Here is a 19090-nt window from a genome sequence, read left to right as displayed (position 1 = left end):
ACCTGCCTGTTTGCCTTGCCCTGGGAATATTGCACCATCTTGCAGGCAGTGAGCTGCCCTGGGCTCGAGGAGCCTGTTGTAGGCTGGAGACTGAAAGGTTGCTGAGAAGATCAGGGAGAACACAGCCTGATCTTAAGGATGCTGAAAAGAAAGACTTTTTGTAAGGACCTAGAGGGAACAGCAAAGAGTTTGTTGCGATTCAAGCACTCAGAGGAAGCTTCTGGATTCAGACCAAGGTTGGAAAAAATGGCGTACCTTCAGGGACTCAGTGGGACAGGGGAGGTTTGATTTACAAATCTTTCCTATTTCCTGTATCTTAGTAAGTCTGCTCTAATGAAACCTACTTTGTGATGATATAAAACCCTTCGAAGGTAGTCAGCATGTTCACTTTGAGAAAAATATGTTAGCAAATCCATTCCAGGTTTCTGCCTGACTCTATTTCTTGTCATAGTTGTTTTCTCTATGCATGAAACATACTATCTAAGTTAAAAGAAGGGCTCAAAAATACCACCCAGAATAACCTCTGTGGTTTTTAAGTGAGAAGTGTATTAAGAGACCATGAAGCAATCTCTGAAAAACAGGTAAGAAAGAATTTAGCCAGATCAGCAGAAGAAAGGAGTTGAGAGTTCTCTCTGCCATAAATTCCAAGACATTTATTCTTGAAAGTCATTAATGCTTGAAAAAGAAGCAGCCAGCTCCAGATATGCTCTGGTTCCATGGTTGTGTAAGCTGTGGTGCTGGGGTCCGACTCTTCCTATCCCTTCTCTACTTTGCAGTAGCACTCTCAGTGAGCCAGTCCAGGAGCTAACCAAGGCAAGCCTATTCATTCTTTATAGGGAGAGGTTTCTGATGACTTGGTTCAGTGTTCACCTGCCAGAGGTTCAGATGGGTATTGGTGCCAGTGCAAGGAGGGTAGCTAGAATGGACAACTAAAAGTAAGTGGGAGGAAAGGGCATGGTTCCATTTACTTAAGGCAACCTAAACTGTAGTGAATCCTCAGCCATCTTTAATGCTCCACAAGTAAGTGGAGGCTAAAGCTGGTCTCTTGTCTCCATATTCCTTAGTCCATAGGGGGTGTAATAAATACGACTTTGGCTACATTGCTATGACTTCACCAGAATAAGAATCGCATTCTCTCAGTGAGGATTACAGCCCAGCTTACAAAACTGAAGTTAATTAGGATTTTAAAAGCGGTGCCATATATCTCTGCCAGAGTATTATTGTTATAACTAGAGGCAAGATGATAAAGCAAGATAGTGCAGTATATACGTGGGGAGTGAGGTATATTTATGCACACACACACACACACATATATATATATATAAAAATCTCTGACTTCCACTAGTTGGCAAGCTACCACTGTTATTAAGTAGCATTACAGTGTTTAAGGTATAAAATGAATATTTTCTGCTCAGTGACAACTCCCATCATATAATGAGACTGGCTGTAAATTTGCTGGTTGGGTTGAATATTCTGTTGCTACTTATAGTTCTGGGCTGCATGTTAAGTAAAAATGAGCGGCTAAATATCTTATGAAAGACACAAAGTGAATCTTAAACTGCCTTGAAAGGTAACGATGGTAAATGGTTGTTATTTCTTTAAGGACTCATTAGAGATTTGGACTTATTTTAGTATACTGTCAATGAGTATTGTTACAGTAAGTTAATAATATGGTAAAACTGATGATAGTGTTGTTTACCCACTGTGTTTCAGTCTTTTGTATTTGAAAAATACTGGCTAGTGAATTTTTGCCCTAGAAGAGGCAAAGGCATCTTTGGATCGTGGTAGATGTCATGCCTGCAGAAGGCTAATATATACAAGATGATACTGCAGATTTTCACTGAGACAAAAGACATTTTATGCTTTATCAGGAGCAGCCTCTCTACTATTCATTTAGAAGAAGAGACAACTCCAAATGTTTAAAAATATTTGAATGCGAATATGTTTTGCTATTAAGTTGCTCTTTAGAGCATATTGTTTTAATAACAATAAAAAAGGGGGGGGGCTGGTACTTGATTCCAACACTTTCTATTTTAAAGGACAATTTTAAACTTTCCAATACAAGCTTATGAGTGTGTGTGTGTTTATTAATAAAGGATGCCAGATCATTGTTTTCTCATATATTTACGATGCTCAGAACTATTTGTACAGTTTTATTTTTAATATGATGGTGTCACCTTAGAATTTGTGACTCTTGCTTGTGTTGATCACGGCACAGATTTAATGCTGATTATGTTCAGTGAGTGAGCATTTCCCTTTAGGTCATAAAGTTTGTAAGTAATGTAAGTGAAAAGCACATGTGACTGGCACATATTTCTAAATACGAGTTTGTGAATGTGTCCTGTGAGGTCATGGAGAATTTTCTAGTTGGTCATCAGGCTCTGATTGAAGTATTCTTTGTGTACTAGGTATGAAGATTTCCTAATAAGAAATTACGAATTTGTTTTCCTAGAGCCATGGCATCAAAAGTAGAAGCTCACTATTAGAAAAATTTGAATGAGAATTTAGAGGAACTTTAATCTTTAAAGCATGAGAAACATGAGAAAAGTATTTCAGCTCCACTCTAGTGTGTTATTTTACTGCTTGGGTTAAAGCCTTTTCTGGATGTGCAAGTTGTCCAAACTTCACCAGAAGAAAGAGAAAAACTAAGTGTGGGTCTCTAGTTTCAGTATCTGCAGTGCAGTGCCACTGGAAGGTAGAAATACTGTCTTTCTCCTGCCTTCCCAAGGGCAGCTGACCTTCTCCTCGCCAAAGAGGTGAACCCCTTGCCAGCACATATGACTACAGACTATTACATTAATCTGTTTAGCCTCAGTACCAGCTGCTTGCATGTTTTTAATTATCTTATTAGATGGTATAACAGTGACCTATGAAATAAAATGAAGGTGAGTATTTTTTAACTTTATTTTACAGGCTATTTTTCTAAATATATTTTAATGACCTAATTATGACTTTTAGGGAGAGCCATTGATGCAGACATTCAATTTGGCTGATAGAATCTAACATCTCAAGGACACTTATTTTCTTCCAAGGTGGATTCATACATTAATACTGCTTCTAATAAATATATAGCCTAAAAAAGATCACTTTTCATACTTGTGTTGTTAACTTACTTTGTGATTCAGAAACCTATGACTACTATGCTGGATAATTTCTTGATACATCTCTGCACTTTGTATATAAGTTTAATTTCCACTCTGTGTATCAAGATAAAGTTCCTTCCCTTGTGAATCAAACTCCATGACAAGTGAGGATTGCTCAAAGTTGTGGGTTATATAGACAATGTATATTCCTCCTCAGAAGATCTAGCATAAGAAAGACTTTAATTTACTGATTTTGTCCCTGACTTCTTACAGAATCTACTTACCAGATGTTTTCTTTCTTACTGCAAAAAGGCAATGTGGTCCTGCTGGCTGAGGCATGTTTCTTGTGTGCCAGCCAACAACCTCAGGACTGATACTGAGCATGCAGAAGAAAGACGGCAAGGGGTGCAAGCTGTTCCTCACTGTTCCTATCCCCTTCCAAAAGTGGGTGGTGAAACTAGTTTGATTCTTCTTTGACCTGTGGCTTTTCTTGGCAGCTGAGCCTCTGTCCTCATATGTTAAATATAGTGTGAAGATGTCAGCAATTTATATACCTTCACCTTGTGGAAAAATCTGTTGGGAAGCAGCCCTTTTCCATCTACACAAGCTTATTTAGTCTTGTTCATACACAGGTGATGTTTCTTTATTTTTAAGCCACCCCTGTGCAGTCATATCCTATTATTTTTAACTTTGTCCACTCTGTGTCCACACATAATCAAGAGCTGTGAAGAACAAGCATACTTCTATTGGGTTTTTCAAATATTTTGGGATACAAAAATTTGGGAATAGATGGCAAAACAGTGAAGTGGCACTGCGTCTCCACTCTGTAAGGAGGATTCTCAGCACTTGCATCCTCCTCTCTTTCCACAAGGAAGTAGTAAAACTGTCATCCGTATTTGTTTTGTCTTACCTAAAACCATTTTCTAGATGCCATTGTGGTTCATGCCATTTATGTGCAAAGAGGCATCTTTGCACCAAAAGGAAGTTCTGCTTGACCAACTTGATAACCTTGTGTGACTGGCCTGGTAGATAACGGGAGAGCAGTGTATGTTTTCTTCCTGGACTTAAGGAAGGCCTTTGACACTGTCAGACATATGATCTTCAAAGGCAAGCTGTTGATATATGGGCTGGATAAGCACAGTGCAGGTGGGTTGAAAACTGTCTCAGAGGGATCAGTGGCACAAAGTCTAGGCAGCTGGTAACAAGTAGTGTACCCCAAGTGTCAGTGGTAGGTCCAGTCGTGTTTTAACATCTTCGTTAATGATTTTGATGATGGGGCAGTGTACTCTCAGCAAGATTGCAGGTGACATGAAACTGAGAGAGGTGGTTTTATACACAAGATGGTTGTGCTGCCATCCAGAGAATCCTTGCCAGGCTGGAGAAGTGGGCTGACAGGAAGTACATCAATTTTAACATGGAGTACTGAGAAGTCCTCCAAATGGGGAGGAAGAACCCAAGGCATCAATGTATGCTGAGGGATGGAAAATACCATGGCAGAAAAGGACCTGGGGCTCCTGATGAACTTCAGGTTGAACATGAGCCAGCAACGCGCTTTTACGGCAAAGGCAGCTTGAAGATTTTCCTTTTGTAAGCACCGTTAGTCCCTTAGTAAACTTGATAGGAAAGAAACTCAATGGAATTGGGTTTTCATTTTGGCCCTAAAACCTTTCACCATTCTTCCACCTAACACAAAATCTGGCACTAATAAATTTGAAATACTTACTAGAAGTTCTTAAGGTCTGTAGGTCTAAGTAATGCAGTGAAGTTCATCAGTGTCAATTTATAACTCAGAACCCGCATCGCCTTTGCAGCAACATGGCTTAACACTGACACGTGAATGGCATTAGATTTTTCTTGGTGCTAAAGTATACTTTTTGAGATCTTGATCATGCTGGTGTAAGCTTCTAAGTCCTTGAGATGTGCAGTGACATGAAAGCAAGAACATCTGCCACAGAACTGGGAGTGAGCTGTTAGTTGAGTTTAGCAACAAAAGAACCTGGAGAAGAACAGTTCTTTCCCATATAGTACCTCAGTACCCCCACTAGATCAGTGGGAATTTAAATGGAAGAGTTGTGTACCACACCTTTGTAACAGAACTTCTGAAGATTAAACCAGAGAGCTTGATTTTGCTATGCTCTGCTCAGAATGCATCTGATGAGTGATTTCATTTAGGTTATTAAAAAAAAACCAAACCACTACCTAGAACTGTATGTAAAACTTGAATGCAAGATGGCACATTTGAGGAATTAGTTTTTAATACAAAGATGCTTGAAGACAAAAGGTCTCTAATAAGCCTTTTGTCTTACACATTATAAACATAATGTATAACTGGAATAAATCTAAAGAGCGAAGACTTGCTTTTAGTGAGACTATGTGGTTTTTAATTATGGCAATAAAACCTAGTCAGTTCAAGAGATTAAAGTTATATCATGAAATCACTTACTCATTTTCTTATGTCATTTAATGCAAAATGGGCAAATTTACAAAGTTGAAGTGTAACTAGCAATATTAGCTAGAGTTTTGTATTCATCACCCTGCACGTTATAAAGTCATCCAAGTTTTGAAATTGGGTGCGTATTTTTAAATATTGTGATTTCTGTGTCAGTTCTAGACTTGCTTTAGTCAGGTGTGAGTAAGCAGAAACATTTCGGCATTTTGAGGCATATTCCTGCAAAAGGTATCTCCCCTTTCCCTATTAAATCCAGTTTCTAGTTTGATGATTTGTAGATGTTGTGGTTTAACCCCAGCTGGAAATTAAGTACCATGCAGCTGCTCACTCAGCATCGGTATATTATCAACACTATCCTCATACCAAATCCCAAACACAGCACTGTACCAGGTACTAAGAAGAAAACTGTATCTATCCCAGCTGAAACCAGGACAGTAGAGCTGTAACTTTTAACTTCTATAATATACTAGGGGAAATTCTTAACTTTCCTCTTTCTTAAGGAATGTATGTCTGTCTGTATAACAAGGCTGCATGCATGTGAACACACAAAATTCACGGAGTTCTGGTTAGCTGCGGATATGAATTAGCAGAAGGGTAAAATAACAGACGGGAACTCTAATCACGAGAACTAGAAAGTAAATGTTCTACATGTACATGCAAAGGATTTTAAAGGTGTTGGGGGTTTTAAAGTAGAAAGCCTTGACTGCAATTTTTAGCAAATGAGTTACAATACAAAAATAAAAATAATTGAATAGAATATCTGCATTTTATTTTACCATTCTGTAAATGTGTGCATAAAGAGCAGAGGAGAACGAGCTGATGAAATTTAGACTTTGAAATGGCTGTAGCAAGAATACTGCTACAAAAGCTAAACAATTACGGGGCTGGAAGTGAAGTGTTCTCCCAGGGCCAAACCTGGCTCTTTGGCTGAGAGCCACCAAGGAGAAGTGGACAATTTGGGGTATGGAGAAAGGTATCTCAGGGTTCTGCATCAGATCCAGTGCTGTTAGGATTGGCAAAGTGTCTCACTGCCAGTGTGGCCTTATTTCAGTTCCCTCAACTTCACTGCACACATGCCGGGAACTTAAAGAGCATAGCTAGCTAATAACCTTAAGTTTTTACTGGAATGTCTACCTTAAGAAAGTGATTTTACCTTTCTTCACTCAAACCTTTTTAACTCTGTGGCAGCCAAAAACAGATGAAACCTGAACTGTTTAGAAAAATCTGCCCTTTGAATGTTGAGCCTCCAAGCAGCACAGCCATGCATATTCACACTTACATGGCTGTTAACTCTGCCTTGTGTCCTGAGGCAGGACTTTGGGAAACAGAGGAAAATACATATATTTTCCAAGCAGATTGATAAGCCTTCACATTAAGGCTGTCAAGTGGATTTTCAGGGTAGCAAATAAAAACCCGTGTGTTTCAGAAATGTTTTTTTAGAAACTGACTGCTTATTACTTGATACTGCCTTTCAATTGTTTTTTTCCCCCTGTTTATAGAATTAACTCTGGTTTTATTACATTCCTGGCTGTTGCCTCACTTTTTTTCTCAACTGTTGATTTTATGGCATAATAAATAATACAAACTATGCATGTTTCTGGATTTATGCAGTATGTTTAAAAAGAATTGCTGCCTCTACTTAAATATAGGTACTACATTCACTTATTGATGTTCCTATCAATAAAGACCTCATATTATAAAACATATGACATGATAATTCAATAATTTCTTTTCTTTCTGATGGCCTGTTCAGTAGCCTGTTGCTTTACTGAGTGCCTCTGGGGAGCCGAGTTTGGGTCTCAGCACTTTAAAAAGCACATTCTGAAGATGAAACAAATGGTATGAATAAATGGAATTGGCTTTTCTGAGAGCATGCATGCACACCATTTTGGTTTAAGATGATTTTGCCAATGCTAGCAGCGCTGAGCAAGAGTTTTATTTGGATCTCTATCAGACTATCCATTTTATCCTTCAATATTGGTCTAGAGGGTAGAATAAGCTTGAGATTTAGATTGAAATCTTAAATACGTATGCTAATGTTCACACCTTTTAGTAGTATTGCAGTATTTTACTGTGTATTGAGAAATATTCTTTGTCATCAAATGTTGTAAATATTATATTAGTTTTGTTTCAGCATGGACACCAAAAAAATGCATTTTAAAATGTGGCATACGTGGAATATTTTAAAAGTGCAAGAGACAAAATACCGATACACACTGGTTACTGATTTGATAATACTAGTTTCTTTGTAATCCACAACTTCAACTAAAAGCAAAGCAATTATGAACAGTAATATTTTCCTGGTAGGTCTGAGCCCATACAGTCCCAGGAGTGAATCTTTGCCATTTTTCAGTGACATAGATTGTAGTTTGATGTGCCTATTCGCATTGTTACATTTCTATGGGTTTGAGTGTCTCCCATAGAGTTTGATGTTTCCTGAACATCATAGTACATCATAGCTTCTTACAGCAGCTTTAACCTTTAGAAGTATCTGCATTTGTACCCATCTGCAGCTTTATCCTGTAAATCGGTAAATGCAGAAGTTAACTAGCGGTGGTTACTGTCTGTGCTATACCACTCTTTCTCCACGGTATTTCTTCCTTTTCTGAGAAGAGTTGTTTTTTTTTTTTTTTTTTGTAAGGAACTTAGGTGGGCTACCGTTGCATTCTTCTGCCTGTGTACCTGTGCTCGATGCATTGGTTTTGCCATTACGCTGCAGACTGACATTTAGCAGCAGAGCCAGAGGCTGATGTTCCACTACTGGCTATTAGTGTAAGAAAGTCTTTGTTACCTCTTCCCAACACTACCACAGCTAAGTGTTGCCTCAGTAGAACTCTGGAACTACTGTTTCAATTCCAGAATTAGTTTCCAGGTGTCTTGTTACATTATTGGTGTCACGCATTCTTAAAGAGTTTATAGTTGCTTGCTAGTCTATGGCTGGGCAATGGTGGCTTTCCAGTGTTCTTTAGTAAGATGCTTTAGCGTATAGAATCATTGGGGATTAAAATACTTTTTAAAAAATGGTATTTAAGTGCCTGTAGAATTTTACTTACACTTTCTGATGTAGAGTCCTCTTCATTGTGCTTTCTTCCTCACGGTGTGTTGACATAGACATTTCTCTTCCAAATCTTTTTGACTTTTATCTCAGAAAATCCAATGCTTGTAATTGTCTTAGAAGCATCAGATCTACAAATCATGTCTTGTTGGAAAGAAAAAGGATAATAAACATGCTTATGTATGGTTTGCTAGGAGATCAGGCTTATTTCTTATAAGCAAGTAAGTATGTGTACTAGAGCAGAGCCCAGCGTAAAATTCTTTTGCAGACAGATTCAAACTTGTAGTTATGACAAAAATGCATGCTTCAAAAGATGGAAAGGAACAGATGAGGGCTAAGAACAAACCTTTCAGAACAAATCTGTAACCTTCATCCCTTCCACTGATTTGCTTGCTTTTTCATTCATACATATTGAGCACTTTTCCCACTTCAGAGTAATGCAACTGTCCCTAACTCATGCCAATAAGTACTTTACATTGGATGGGTGCAGCATATGAAATTTAAGTTTCCAAAAGAAACATTAATCCAATAACTTTTTCCTTGTGCAGGTTTTATATTAGGAAGACTTTACAATAGATATAGTAGTATATTAGACAGAATATTTAAATAAGAATAGGAAATGAAAAATATGCACAAAATAACCAGAAAACTTTAACATTGGCATTTGCTTTTGTTTTAATTGTACAAGCTAGAGGTGGTATTAACACATGATTATGCATTTAATTTTCTAGTTTGATTAAAAACAATTGCATGTGCTTATTCATAGGTTAAGTGGTTCCAATTGGCTCTTGAAGCCTTTCACTTCAGTGAAGCAAATGGGATGTGGTAGACTTGAGTTCCAGTCTTCATTGCTTATTTCACTTTGACCAATGAGTTTTCTGCAAGCCTGGGTTAACAAAGCTCATAGGTATTAGTTTACAGAGTAGGGCTATATCATTAAAAAAATTATCCCTTTAGAATTGATAGCTTGTTGATATTACACAGTTTTACTATTATTGAAACAGTCTCTAGAACTGTAAGGCTTAATTTATTAGCCTTCATTCAAAATATTTGAGAAGTGAATTAGTGAATGCAGTTCCAAAAGAATTTTAGATATCATTCAGCTCTACTAAAACTGAAGCAGATTCCAGCTTCCAAGTCTTTTATAATTTTTTTTTTTCATTTGCTTATAACTTTTCTTTTTAGTGATCCCAGCAGCCAAGGGGAGTGCAGGGGAGATACGATCTTGCCAAATTTCTTTTGGCTGTTTTAAATGTAATTTTGTGCAAAACGTGCTTGGAATCGCATTACAAATTAAAAAAAAAAAAAGGAAGAGAAAGGAAGGAGAAGACAAAGCACAGTATTGGCACTAATACCATTTAAGAAGTGTTGAAATTACTCTCTTACTGTGTAGCAATCACTCCCAGCAGTTGGTGAAAAAAATAACCTGAAGAGTTTCTTTCATCTCTGTTCATTCTGTTCACAGTTACACTGGTTGAAACCTTTTGCTAACTCAGCTGACACACCACCATTTTCAAAGACGTTGTGGGAATGTCATCCGCTTGCAGAACAATGTGAATAGCTTCAGAGACTGACCTGTTGTGTGCACAGGGGAATGTGTCACTCCTGAAGAATTGCTACCTTAGGGAGGCAGCTTGGCAGTAGTTATAATGGCCAATAATACTACAAGATTTACAATGGCAACTGAAGAATATTACACATGATAGAAACAGGAGGGTTATTTAGATAAGCATAATATACTGTAGTTACTGAAGTATAAATGGCTGTGAAAGAAAAGTCCAGATTTTTCTCAAGCTGTGTCTGCTATATACCATACGTTGTATTTAAAGGAGACAGAATCATGGTAAACAGTTGTAGGCAGCTTGGTGCAGGAGGTGAGGATGTATGGGAGATAGGGAGACAGCTGAATGGCCAGAGAGTCTGACTAGGAGAATGGGGGATATGGCAGGGAGGAGGGAATCTGCCCCACACTATTGGAACTACTTGCTGCTATGTTGGTCACTTGAGAATACTGGCAGTTGCCAGAAGCTAAAGGTAGCCTTAAGCCCTGCAAGCTAACACTGTTTTAGTCATCTTTGTTCTTATCTGAAGGACCTTTGCTTTTCAAAGTCATTAATAATCAAGACCCAGAAGTAAAAACTCTTTTTTTGTTGTTTTTGAAAATGATCCTAGCGGAAAGGTGATGCATTCACAAACACAGTGCTTCTGGTCTCAGTGTGAATAGTGAGCTCAGCTTGCTCCATCTCAGAGGAACAGGACCATAATTTCCTGGCTTGCCAAGTCCATACCCCAGCTGCCCCCCACAAGTGTATCTTATAATTCTGTTCTGGAACTGTGAAATTTTTACCTAAAACAAGGTTTAAAAAAACTCACCCTCACAACTCAGCTTAAAAGGCTGAAAATTATCTAACCTTAGTTTGCATATATTTAAGGCAGCTTGCAAAACCAGAGTTTGTTGGTGTTCAGTATAACCCACTCTGTGACCTTTCTTAGCAAAGGAAATCTAGTGAGATCTTACCCTGGAGTCATAGTAGTAGTTTCCCTCTTTCTGGTTTCATTTGGTCTCCCAGGGAGAAGTAATAGTCTCCCATGCGACAGTGGGAGAAGGAGATGTTCACCTTAAGGACATGGACTGAAAATAAATCTGAAACACATTTCCTTGCACATGACCCAGCTCCTTACACTGAAATTACCCTTTGAATTTCAAAGGGGTTGCAGAGTCTGTGAGCAAGTCTTGGGCTACTAAGACCATCAAATGGCTTATACTCTTCTTGTGTATTTCAGTAGAAGGTGCAGGAAATACAGATTTAATTCTTTTATTCAAACTCAGTAGATGGTTTGGGACAATTAATTTCCAATTGTTTCCCAGTAGAGCCTATTTACTTGTATATTAATGAGGCACAGGTGTTAGGCCCCTGGTGTCTGCATGCCTGGGAGGCATATTTAGGTTGTTTATCTAGTCAGCCATAGGTACTGCAAGGTACTGAAGCTTGCCTTCAACAGTTTATACAGTGAGGCTTTTTAATTTTTTGATGTTTTTTTTAAATTTGCTAGCACCTGTTAAAATTTTAAAACTGATCATGTAGAAAGAAGTAGGAGTGATTTCAATAGTAAATAGCACTAAATGTTGAAGAAAGTCATCTTCTATGATGCTTAACTGCCCAGCTTGACATTAGGAAGAAAAGAAGGTTCATTTAAGCAAATACGTCATGTGAGGAGCTAATACAGTCAACAGTATACTCTTCTGTTGCATATTTTTGGAATAGGTACTTCTTTGTCTACAGCTGAAACATGAATGTGCTTATATTAATATTCATTTTTCTTGTTTATTCACTGAACTGCAGTACCAACATTTTAGAGGAAATGGAATAGCCTCCATAGACATTATGAATTTCAGTAGCTGGCATAATTATAGCGATCTACATATTCATTAAATCCAAAGAAGAAATGTGTCCAAAAAGACAGCCATGCGTTTAGAAGTGGTACACAACTAAATATATAGATTAAAAAAAAGTTCCTTTCCTGGCCTATCTGATATTCTGTAATATCATATAGTCCTTAAATCAGCTAAAGCTTTTTTTTTGTTTAAATGTACATTCCTTTTGCTTTTGCACACAGCAAAGAATGGGAAGAACTATTTGTAAACAACAATTACTTGGCAACTATACGGCTGAAGGGGATTAATGGGCAGCTGAGAAGCAGCAGGTTCCGTAGTGTTTGCTGGAAGGTAAGAAGAGAAAATATTTATTTACAGTTTGTGGTTGCAATATATCAACACATTACGTGATGCGCTGAAAGATTATTGATGCAAAGAATCATGAATTTTCCGACAGACTTCATCCCAGTGTTTTCCTACTCATTTTTATAATTTATAGGACATTTTCTAATCATACTGAGTTGCCTTAAAGCTGAATTGCAGGTGATAGCAAAATATTCCTAGGAAAGAATATCCTTGTGCTGGGCGGTGTGTTTAGGATAGTGCCACACGCCATCTCCTCTCAGTCTCTCTGCAGTGAAGTTGTGCACTGGAAATAAAAATGAAGTTTTGTCTCAAAATTTATATTTTGTGAAACTTGGGACTTCTTTAAAATCAATCTGATGCTTCTGCTAGCAGCTTTTCCCAATGAAATGAGATAGTGAAGACTGAATAGAGAAGGAAGTGAGATCTTCCAGTATTAAAACACAGGGAGTCCTCAGAGGTCTTTTACTATATTTTTTAAAGTTGCAGGAGAAGGAAGAAAGAAAGAAAGCAAAGTAATACTTTCAATGCTATATAAAGTCCAAAATAATTTTGTTGCACTGTCATCAGGTCTTCTCTTGTGCACTATCTATGAGAGTAGAGAACATTTTCCCTAGTAGAGTTTCTGTATGTTAGCACTGATAATTCAAATTACCTCACTTGGAATTTCTCAAGCTTCACTTTGGCATAAAGACCTATAAAAAGAAAATGAAAATACTCTTTGTATATGAATTAAAGAAATTTGAAATTTGAAATGTATGTAGCAGTGAACAAATTTAAAGTTAATGAAAATACTTTCTTCAGGAGGCCAGATGAATGTATTCCACAAGCATTGTTTTACCAGCCTGCTTCTTCTTGAGCCTCTTAATTAGGAGGCCATAACTCAAAACCCTGAACTAAGAAAAACATTAAGTCCTTCACTGTCCACCAGTTAAGCCAAGGAGTGGTTTTATTTTAGAAATCAGTTTGGTTTTATTTTCATGTCCAGATATGGGTTAGGGCTCTGGTTTAGGCTGCCTGTTTTAAAAGTACTATCTATGTTTTTGTTAAGTTCTGAAATATTTTTAGCAATTTGGGAATGTTTTTTGTTTGTCAGCATTTACTGTTTCTTAACACTTTATAATGTGTAAATAAAAATAGTTTAAAAACAAGAAAATACTCTGTTTTTTCTTTATTTTCTATGCAATTAAATGTTATTTTCCAATAGATTCTAACCATTTTTAAACAGAAATGTCAAAGAACTGTGATGTAGCCATTCTCAAAGACTTCTTGCAAAATTGACTCTTTTAATTGTCTTGCAGAATTCTAGAGTATGTTTCATTTCTATAGATTAAGATTTTCCTTTTCCACATTTCTTAGGTAGAGCATATCTCTGAGGGTTTAGTTTCTGCTCTGCATTCATGCTTGATTTTAAGCAAGTTGCATTAGGTCATCAATGTTCTGTAAATGGCTTCTAGTTTTGTATCTTTATTTTCATTTCTTTGCATTTTCTTTCTGCCTTGGAAGTCTCAATCCTTCTGAAGTTGTGACAGTTTACAAAGCTTGTGTTTGTGGCTTCAGTTGTCTTTAATGCTTTATTTCATACAGTAGAACTGCTACTATTTCTACCTTATTTATTGACAGGAAAATAATAAAGCCATGGGTATCTTATAGATCTCTGCTTTCTTCTTACATGTAGAGTACTTGCTTCTCCTTGCTGAGATGGTTTATGCTGTCTGGTAGGATTTATACGAAAAGCTCTGTTAAATTTATGAAATTTAATGGTTTCTTCTTGTTTTGTTGATAGTTGTTTCTGGAGGTTCTACCCCAAGACAGAAGTCAATGGATTAAAACCACTTCAGACTTAAGAACTTCTTACAATAAGATCAAAGAAATTGTAAGTTGGCACAAATAAGTTCTCTACTCTCATACTTTGACTTAGACATTAATACTTATAGTATAGCAGAAGAGGATTTGATTTTTTTTCTCTTTTTACCCAGCACATCACAAACCCTCGGAAAGCGGGACAGCAAGATCTGATAATCAACAACCCACTGTCTCAGGATGAGGGGGTGAGTTGACCCTGTTTCTATCAGCACAGGTGCTACTAACATTATCATCATCATCCTCATTCTGACACAAGTTGAGTTCTTGCTGAGGAAAGCAAAATGGCAGGTGCTAAAATCTCTTTTCTAAATTTCCAAACTGACTTGTGTTAACAATTGGTTCACAGGCTCAGCTGAACAACCAGAAATGCTCATTTCCAGGTTAATATTCTGATTTTTCAGGGAGGTTGTGATGAACAAAAAAATCAGTGCTGGACCGCAAGTCCAGTTTTACATCATATGTTTTCTTTAACTGATGTGCCTTTTTACTGCTATGTGTTTTCATTTTATATGTAAAATGGCTTTAATTGAAGGACTGTTTCAACAGTCAATATGAAGGGACTGCTGTTAACAGCAAATACTGAAGAACCCTCTTCTGGAAGACTGTTCAGCCTTGGAAGTTTTTCTCCAGCAAAAATAGAATTATTCTGTATCTTGAGTTGTATATGTGCTGAGTTAATGTTTAAAGTACCAGGCTGCAAGATAGGCTTTTTTTCCAGTGCTTTTAATTCGTTTTCTTTATCGTTGAATGAAATAAGTTTCTTTTCTAATCTAATTCTAAAGGAGCCAGCTCCAAATTGAAAGATCCAGATTTTAAAGAAATACTAAATATATGGTAAAAGTATTTGGCATCACTGTCATTAAGTGCAGAGCACGCAACTCACTGAAATTAACAGGCTCTCCTAGTAGCTTGGTATTTTCAAAGTCATGACACTTTGAGTAGGGCTAACATAGATTTGGGGGCTTAATTTTGAACAACTTTTTTGTTTGGGTGATTGTTTTTTTTTTTGTTTATGATGGTTTTCTACTGCATTTTCTAATACCTGAAAAGCTCTTAAGTATTTTAAAGCACGTAACTTTACGCTTTTCTGTTAATTGTTACCATCTTTGAATTTTTTCTAAATCAAACTTAAGAGCAACTTAATACCATGAAAATAATTTTTTTGGTTGCATTAAGAGATTTACACCTGTAAAGACTGTCACAGGTATCATTGGTGATACTCTTCATACTTCCATTTTGTTCTCAAACAGAAGCCCATATTTTGTTTGTAGTGTGGTACTCTGCTTCATATTTAATGCAGAAGGAGAAAGATTTTCTTGTTGAGACATGGAAGTGTTTATAGACATGTTGGTGGCTCTGCAGCTAGTATGACTGTGCATGCCATCAAACCATTCTTGCATCCAGCTGGACAGAAAGTTGTGTCAAATATGAAAGATTTAAAGTATTTCTGCTTTAGTTTAGGATCATACTCAGTGGCTTAACCTTCTTTCTGCCTGTGATGTCTTTTAGAAGACAAGGGTTGACATGTCATAGTATGTGGCAGCGGATGCATCTATAAAAGAAAGCCACAGGCCAAATCAGGCATGGGAATGGAGAGCAAAGTGCCTTTGAGCCTCTGCAGTGACTTAAATGTTTTACCCTTTCAGAGTCTTGGGTTTTGTTTCCTCTTCTCATGCAGATTCTGTTTCCTTTATGCTTTTCTCTGATGGACTAGGATGGGAGCAGGGGCAGGGAAGTTTCAAAATGTGATCTAGCTGCATGAAAAGAGCTGTGAGTTAAAAAGATACTAGTTTTATGTAAGACATTGTCAAGTATATGAATGCTATTAAAGTTCAGGGTTTTTTTTCATAGTTTGTAACACAAATACAGAAGCTAATTAACTTGGTTTTTGTTATTTTACCTTCTTCTGCTAGATAGCACTAATTTACTTTCCTTTCTGTGGATCATAAGCCACCATGGTAATGAATTGTTTCTGCAATTCTGGAAGTATTGTGTCAGCTCTCCTTGTACGGTATTTCATTCACTGGTGCTGCTGATATCTGAAAACTAACCTGCATTAGAAGTCTGCTATAGATTTTTTGCAACATTTTGATCAATATGGCCAAGCTACCGTCTCATTACAATAAAGAATAGGCTTTGGAATACTTTTTTCTGGAGTATACAAACAACAACATTTGCTGACTTCTTTCAGGTTAGCTTTTGCAAAATATTGGTAAACAAGGCAGGGAAACCAAAGAAAGAAAATGGAAATCATCATAAGCACACATACAGAAGAAACTAAACCTGCTTTAAACTCATTCATTTATTTGTTTGTTTGTTTCATGTCAACAGTGAGCTTTAAATATCCTGGGTTTCCCCACCAGAACTTTTTTTAGAATGGCTAGTCTCAATTTGCCCTGTGTATATGTACCATTAGAAGTATGTCATCTTCATATGCCTCCATCAAGACAAACGAGCTTAATTCCAAACAATTTCTTAGTATGGAAATTATGGGGGTGTCCATTTAAAGCACATACATTCATAGGAGGAATGTAGTACAGTATGGTACCTTTTTTCCCAGGAATGAGCTATCAGTTTTTTTTCAGTTGAGCTACTGGTTCTAGTAAGTTTTAATTTACTCTGCCTTTATAAATAGTCTTCGTAGATCCCTTACGAGTAACTCACAGACCAACCATCCAGTGAGCAAATGGAGTGAGCCTAGAATAAGGATCAAGGAACTTGAATATTTTCATCTCTGATCCAAACTGACTTTCTCAGATTCATTGGACTGAATCACAAATGTTACTTCATTGGGCTGGTCAGCAACGTATATACCAATACTGATATACCACTCTACCAGCAATTTTGAGGATTAATAAGTTAATATTTGTGCAGTACTTTGCTGATGTAGTATATAAGCCTGAACGATTAGTAGAAGTCTCTATTTCATACAATTATTTTTTCCTTATTTTAGAGTCTTTGGAATAAATTTTTCCAGGATAAAGAGCTTCGAGCAATGATTGAACAAGATGTGACAAGAACGTATGTAGATCTTTATGGAAATTTCTATATATAAATTTAGATTCTGCATCTTTATGTGTTATACATTATATTGTGTTTTCTTGACTTCGGTTAGTGTAAGCGTCAGGATTGTTGAACAGGAATGTGTGGAAACATACATTAAATGTATAAAAATACAGCTCTCTTGGAGTGAAAAATGAGAAAATCAAGTTAAACATTAAACCCTGGAGATTTACTGGTATCATTGAAGAAAAGCTTTTCTAAATTAAGATATTAAGAAATGTACTACTATGTGAAATTTAAAGCAGAGTTTCACATATAAAGCAAAGAAAAAGTAAAAGAAACTAAAAGGTCTTTTAAATTATGATCATTATAAAAAATTGAACGTATTATTTTCTTTAATTCTTAGCAATCAATAATTAAAAAATAAACAGTTTGTAATTAGTAAGGGAAATGTCACTCATCTAGAGAAGTTAAGCTTTTCTATTTTTATTTCTCACTTTTCTAGTGTTATTTGTCACATATGCCTTTTAAAAATTGTCCTAATATTACTGTAATTATGTTTTCATCTTCTTGGCCCTTAGGTCATTCCTGTTGAGGAACTTGTTTGAGTTAGAACACTCAGTTCCTGAAAACATTTCTTTTCAGAGGGAAGCATTGACTGATGTGTAAATCTAATTAAATTCAATTACTGGTTTGCTACCATGTGAAATTTTACTGTATTGCAAATATTTTTCCTTATAACTTGAAAAAAGTGGTGATAGTCATAGATTTTACAAATCCCAAGCTCACACATTTTCATTTACAGAAACCAAGTCATGCAGAAGAAATCATTGCTGTCTGGTTTTGGAATATTTTATGTGTCCGTCCCTAGACCCATTCTTGAATGCATTTTACCATGAGATGTATAATTAAAATCTGAGTATGCTTTCATGTGCATTCTCACAGCAGATGGTATTTTTTGTTTGTTAAAGGAAACAGATCAGGATGTTCTAAGATTAAAATATATACGTATCTAAACTATAATTGGAGAATGAAAAGTTCTATGGGGGTTATGTTGGATGTAAGATTGTTATTTAAAAATATGTATGTATACACTAAGTCCATGAAAAGTGGCAGGGTGAGTAATATTCACTAATATCAGTAATAGTGTCCAAAGACATTTCCATTTATGTATTTGTATCAAATAATGTCTACTTGAAATAATAACAGCATACATTATGTGTCATCAATATCAAAATAAATCAGACAATGAAAGAGCAAAATTAAGAATCAAAGTAACATGAATTTATTTGATAAACTACATGTATTTATATAGACACTCGTTGTTTGCCTAATCATAAAACATAGCATGCAGTTTACATATGCATATGTATCTGTTTGTAAACTGTCAGTGTAAGATGCAGTAAGTTCTACATTCCTTGGCTTTGGAATGTAAGTACCCTCTATTACATCTCGTCCTTTTCATTTCCATTCCTTAAATAAATTTCTGTATCTGTCATTAACTTACGATGCTTTTTATGATAGGCAGCCCAGAAAGCCAAACGTATCCTGGGCTGCATCAAAAGGAGCATGACCAACAGGTCGAATGAGGTGATCCTGCCCCTCTACTCTGCTCTTGTGAGACCTCAGCTGGAGTATTGTGTGCATTTCTGGTGTCCTCAACATAAAAAGGACATGGAACTGTTGGAAGAAGTCCAGAGGAGGGCCACAAAGATGATCAGGGGACTGGAGCATCTCCCGTATGAAGACAGGCTGAGAAAGTGGGGGCTGTTCAGCCTGGAGAAGGGAAGGCTGCGTGGAGACCTCATAGCAGCTTTCCAGTATCTGAAGAGGGGCTGTAGGGATGCTGGGGATGGACTATTCATTAGGGACTGTAGTGATAGGACAAGGGGTAA

The 19090-nt window shown here is 36.7% G+C and overlaps 1 protein-coding gene across 11 annotated transcripts in view; it reads left to right on the top strand.

Annotated features, from left to right (window-relative positions):
* The window catches only part of TBC1D5 (TBC1 domain family member 5), a 328319-nt gene that overhangs the window by 168543 nt on the left and 140686 nt on the right, over nt 1-19090 (top strand). For all 11 annotated transcript variants that reach the window (XM_065666027.1, XM_065666031.1, XM_065666023.1 and 8 more), the window contains 4 exons: nt 12206-12314; nt 14113-14202; nt 14306-14377; nt 17146-17213. In XM_065666027.1, coding sequence (XP_065522099.1) covers nt 12206-12314; nt 14113-14202; nt 14306-14377; nt 17146-17213 — 339 coding nt within the window. The remainder of the gene's footprint in view (nt 1-12205; nt 12315-14112; nt 14203-14305; nt 14378-17145; nt 17214-19090) is intronic.

The sequence above is a fragment of the Lathamus discolor genome, chromosome 2 (assembly GCF_037157495.1).
Source record: "Lathamus discolor isolate bLatDis1 chromosome 2, bLatDis1.hap1, whole genome shotgun sequence".
Classification (NCBI taxonomy): domain Eukaryota; kingdom Metazoa; phylum Chordata; class Aves; order Psittaciformes; family Psittacidae; genus Lathamus; species Lathamus discolor.
The sequence above is the reverse complement of the archived record's forward strand: the minus strand, read 5'-3'. Positions and strand labels throughout refer to the sequence as shown.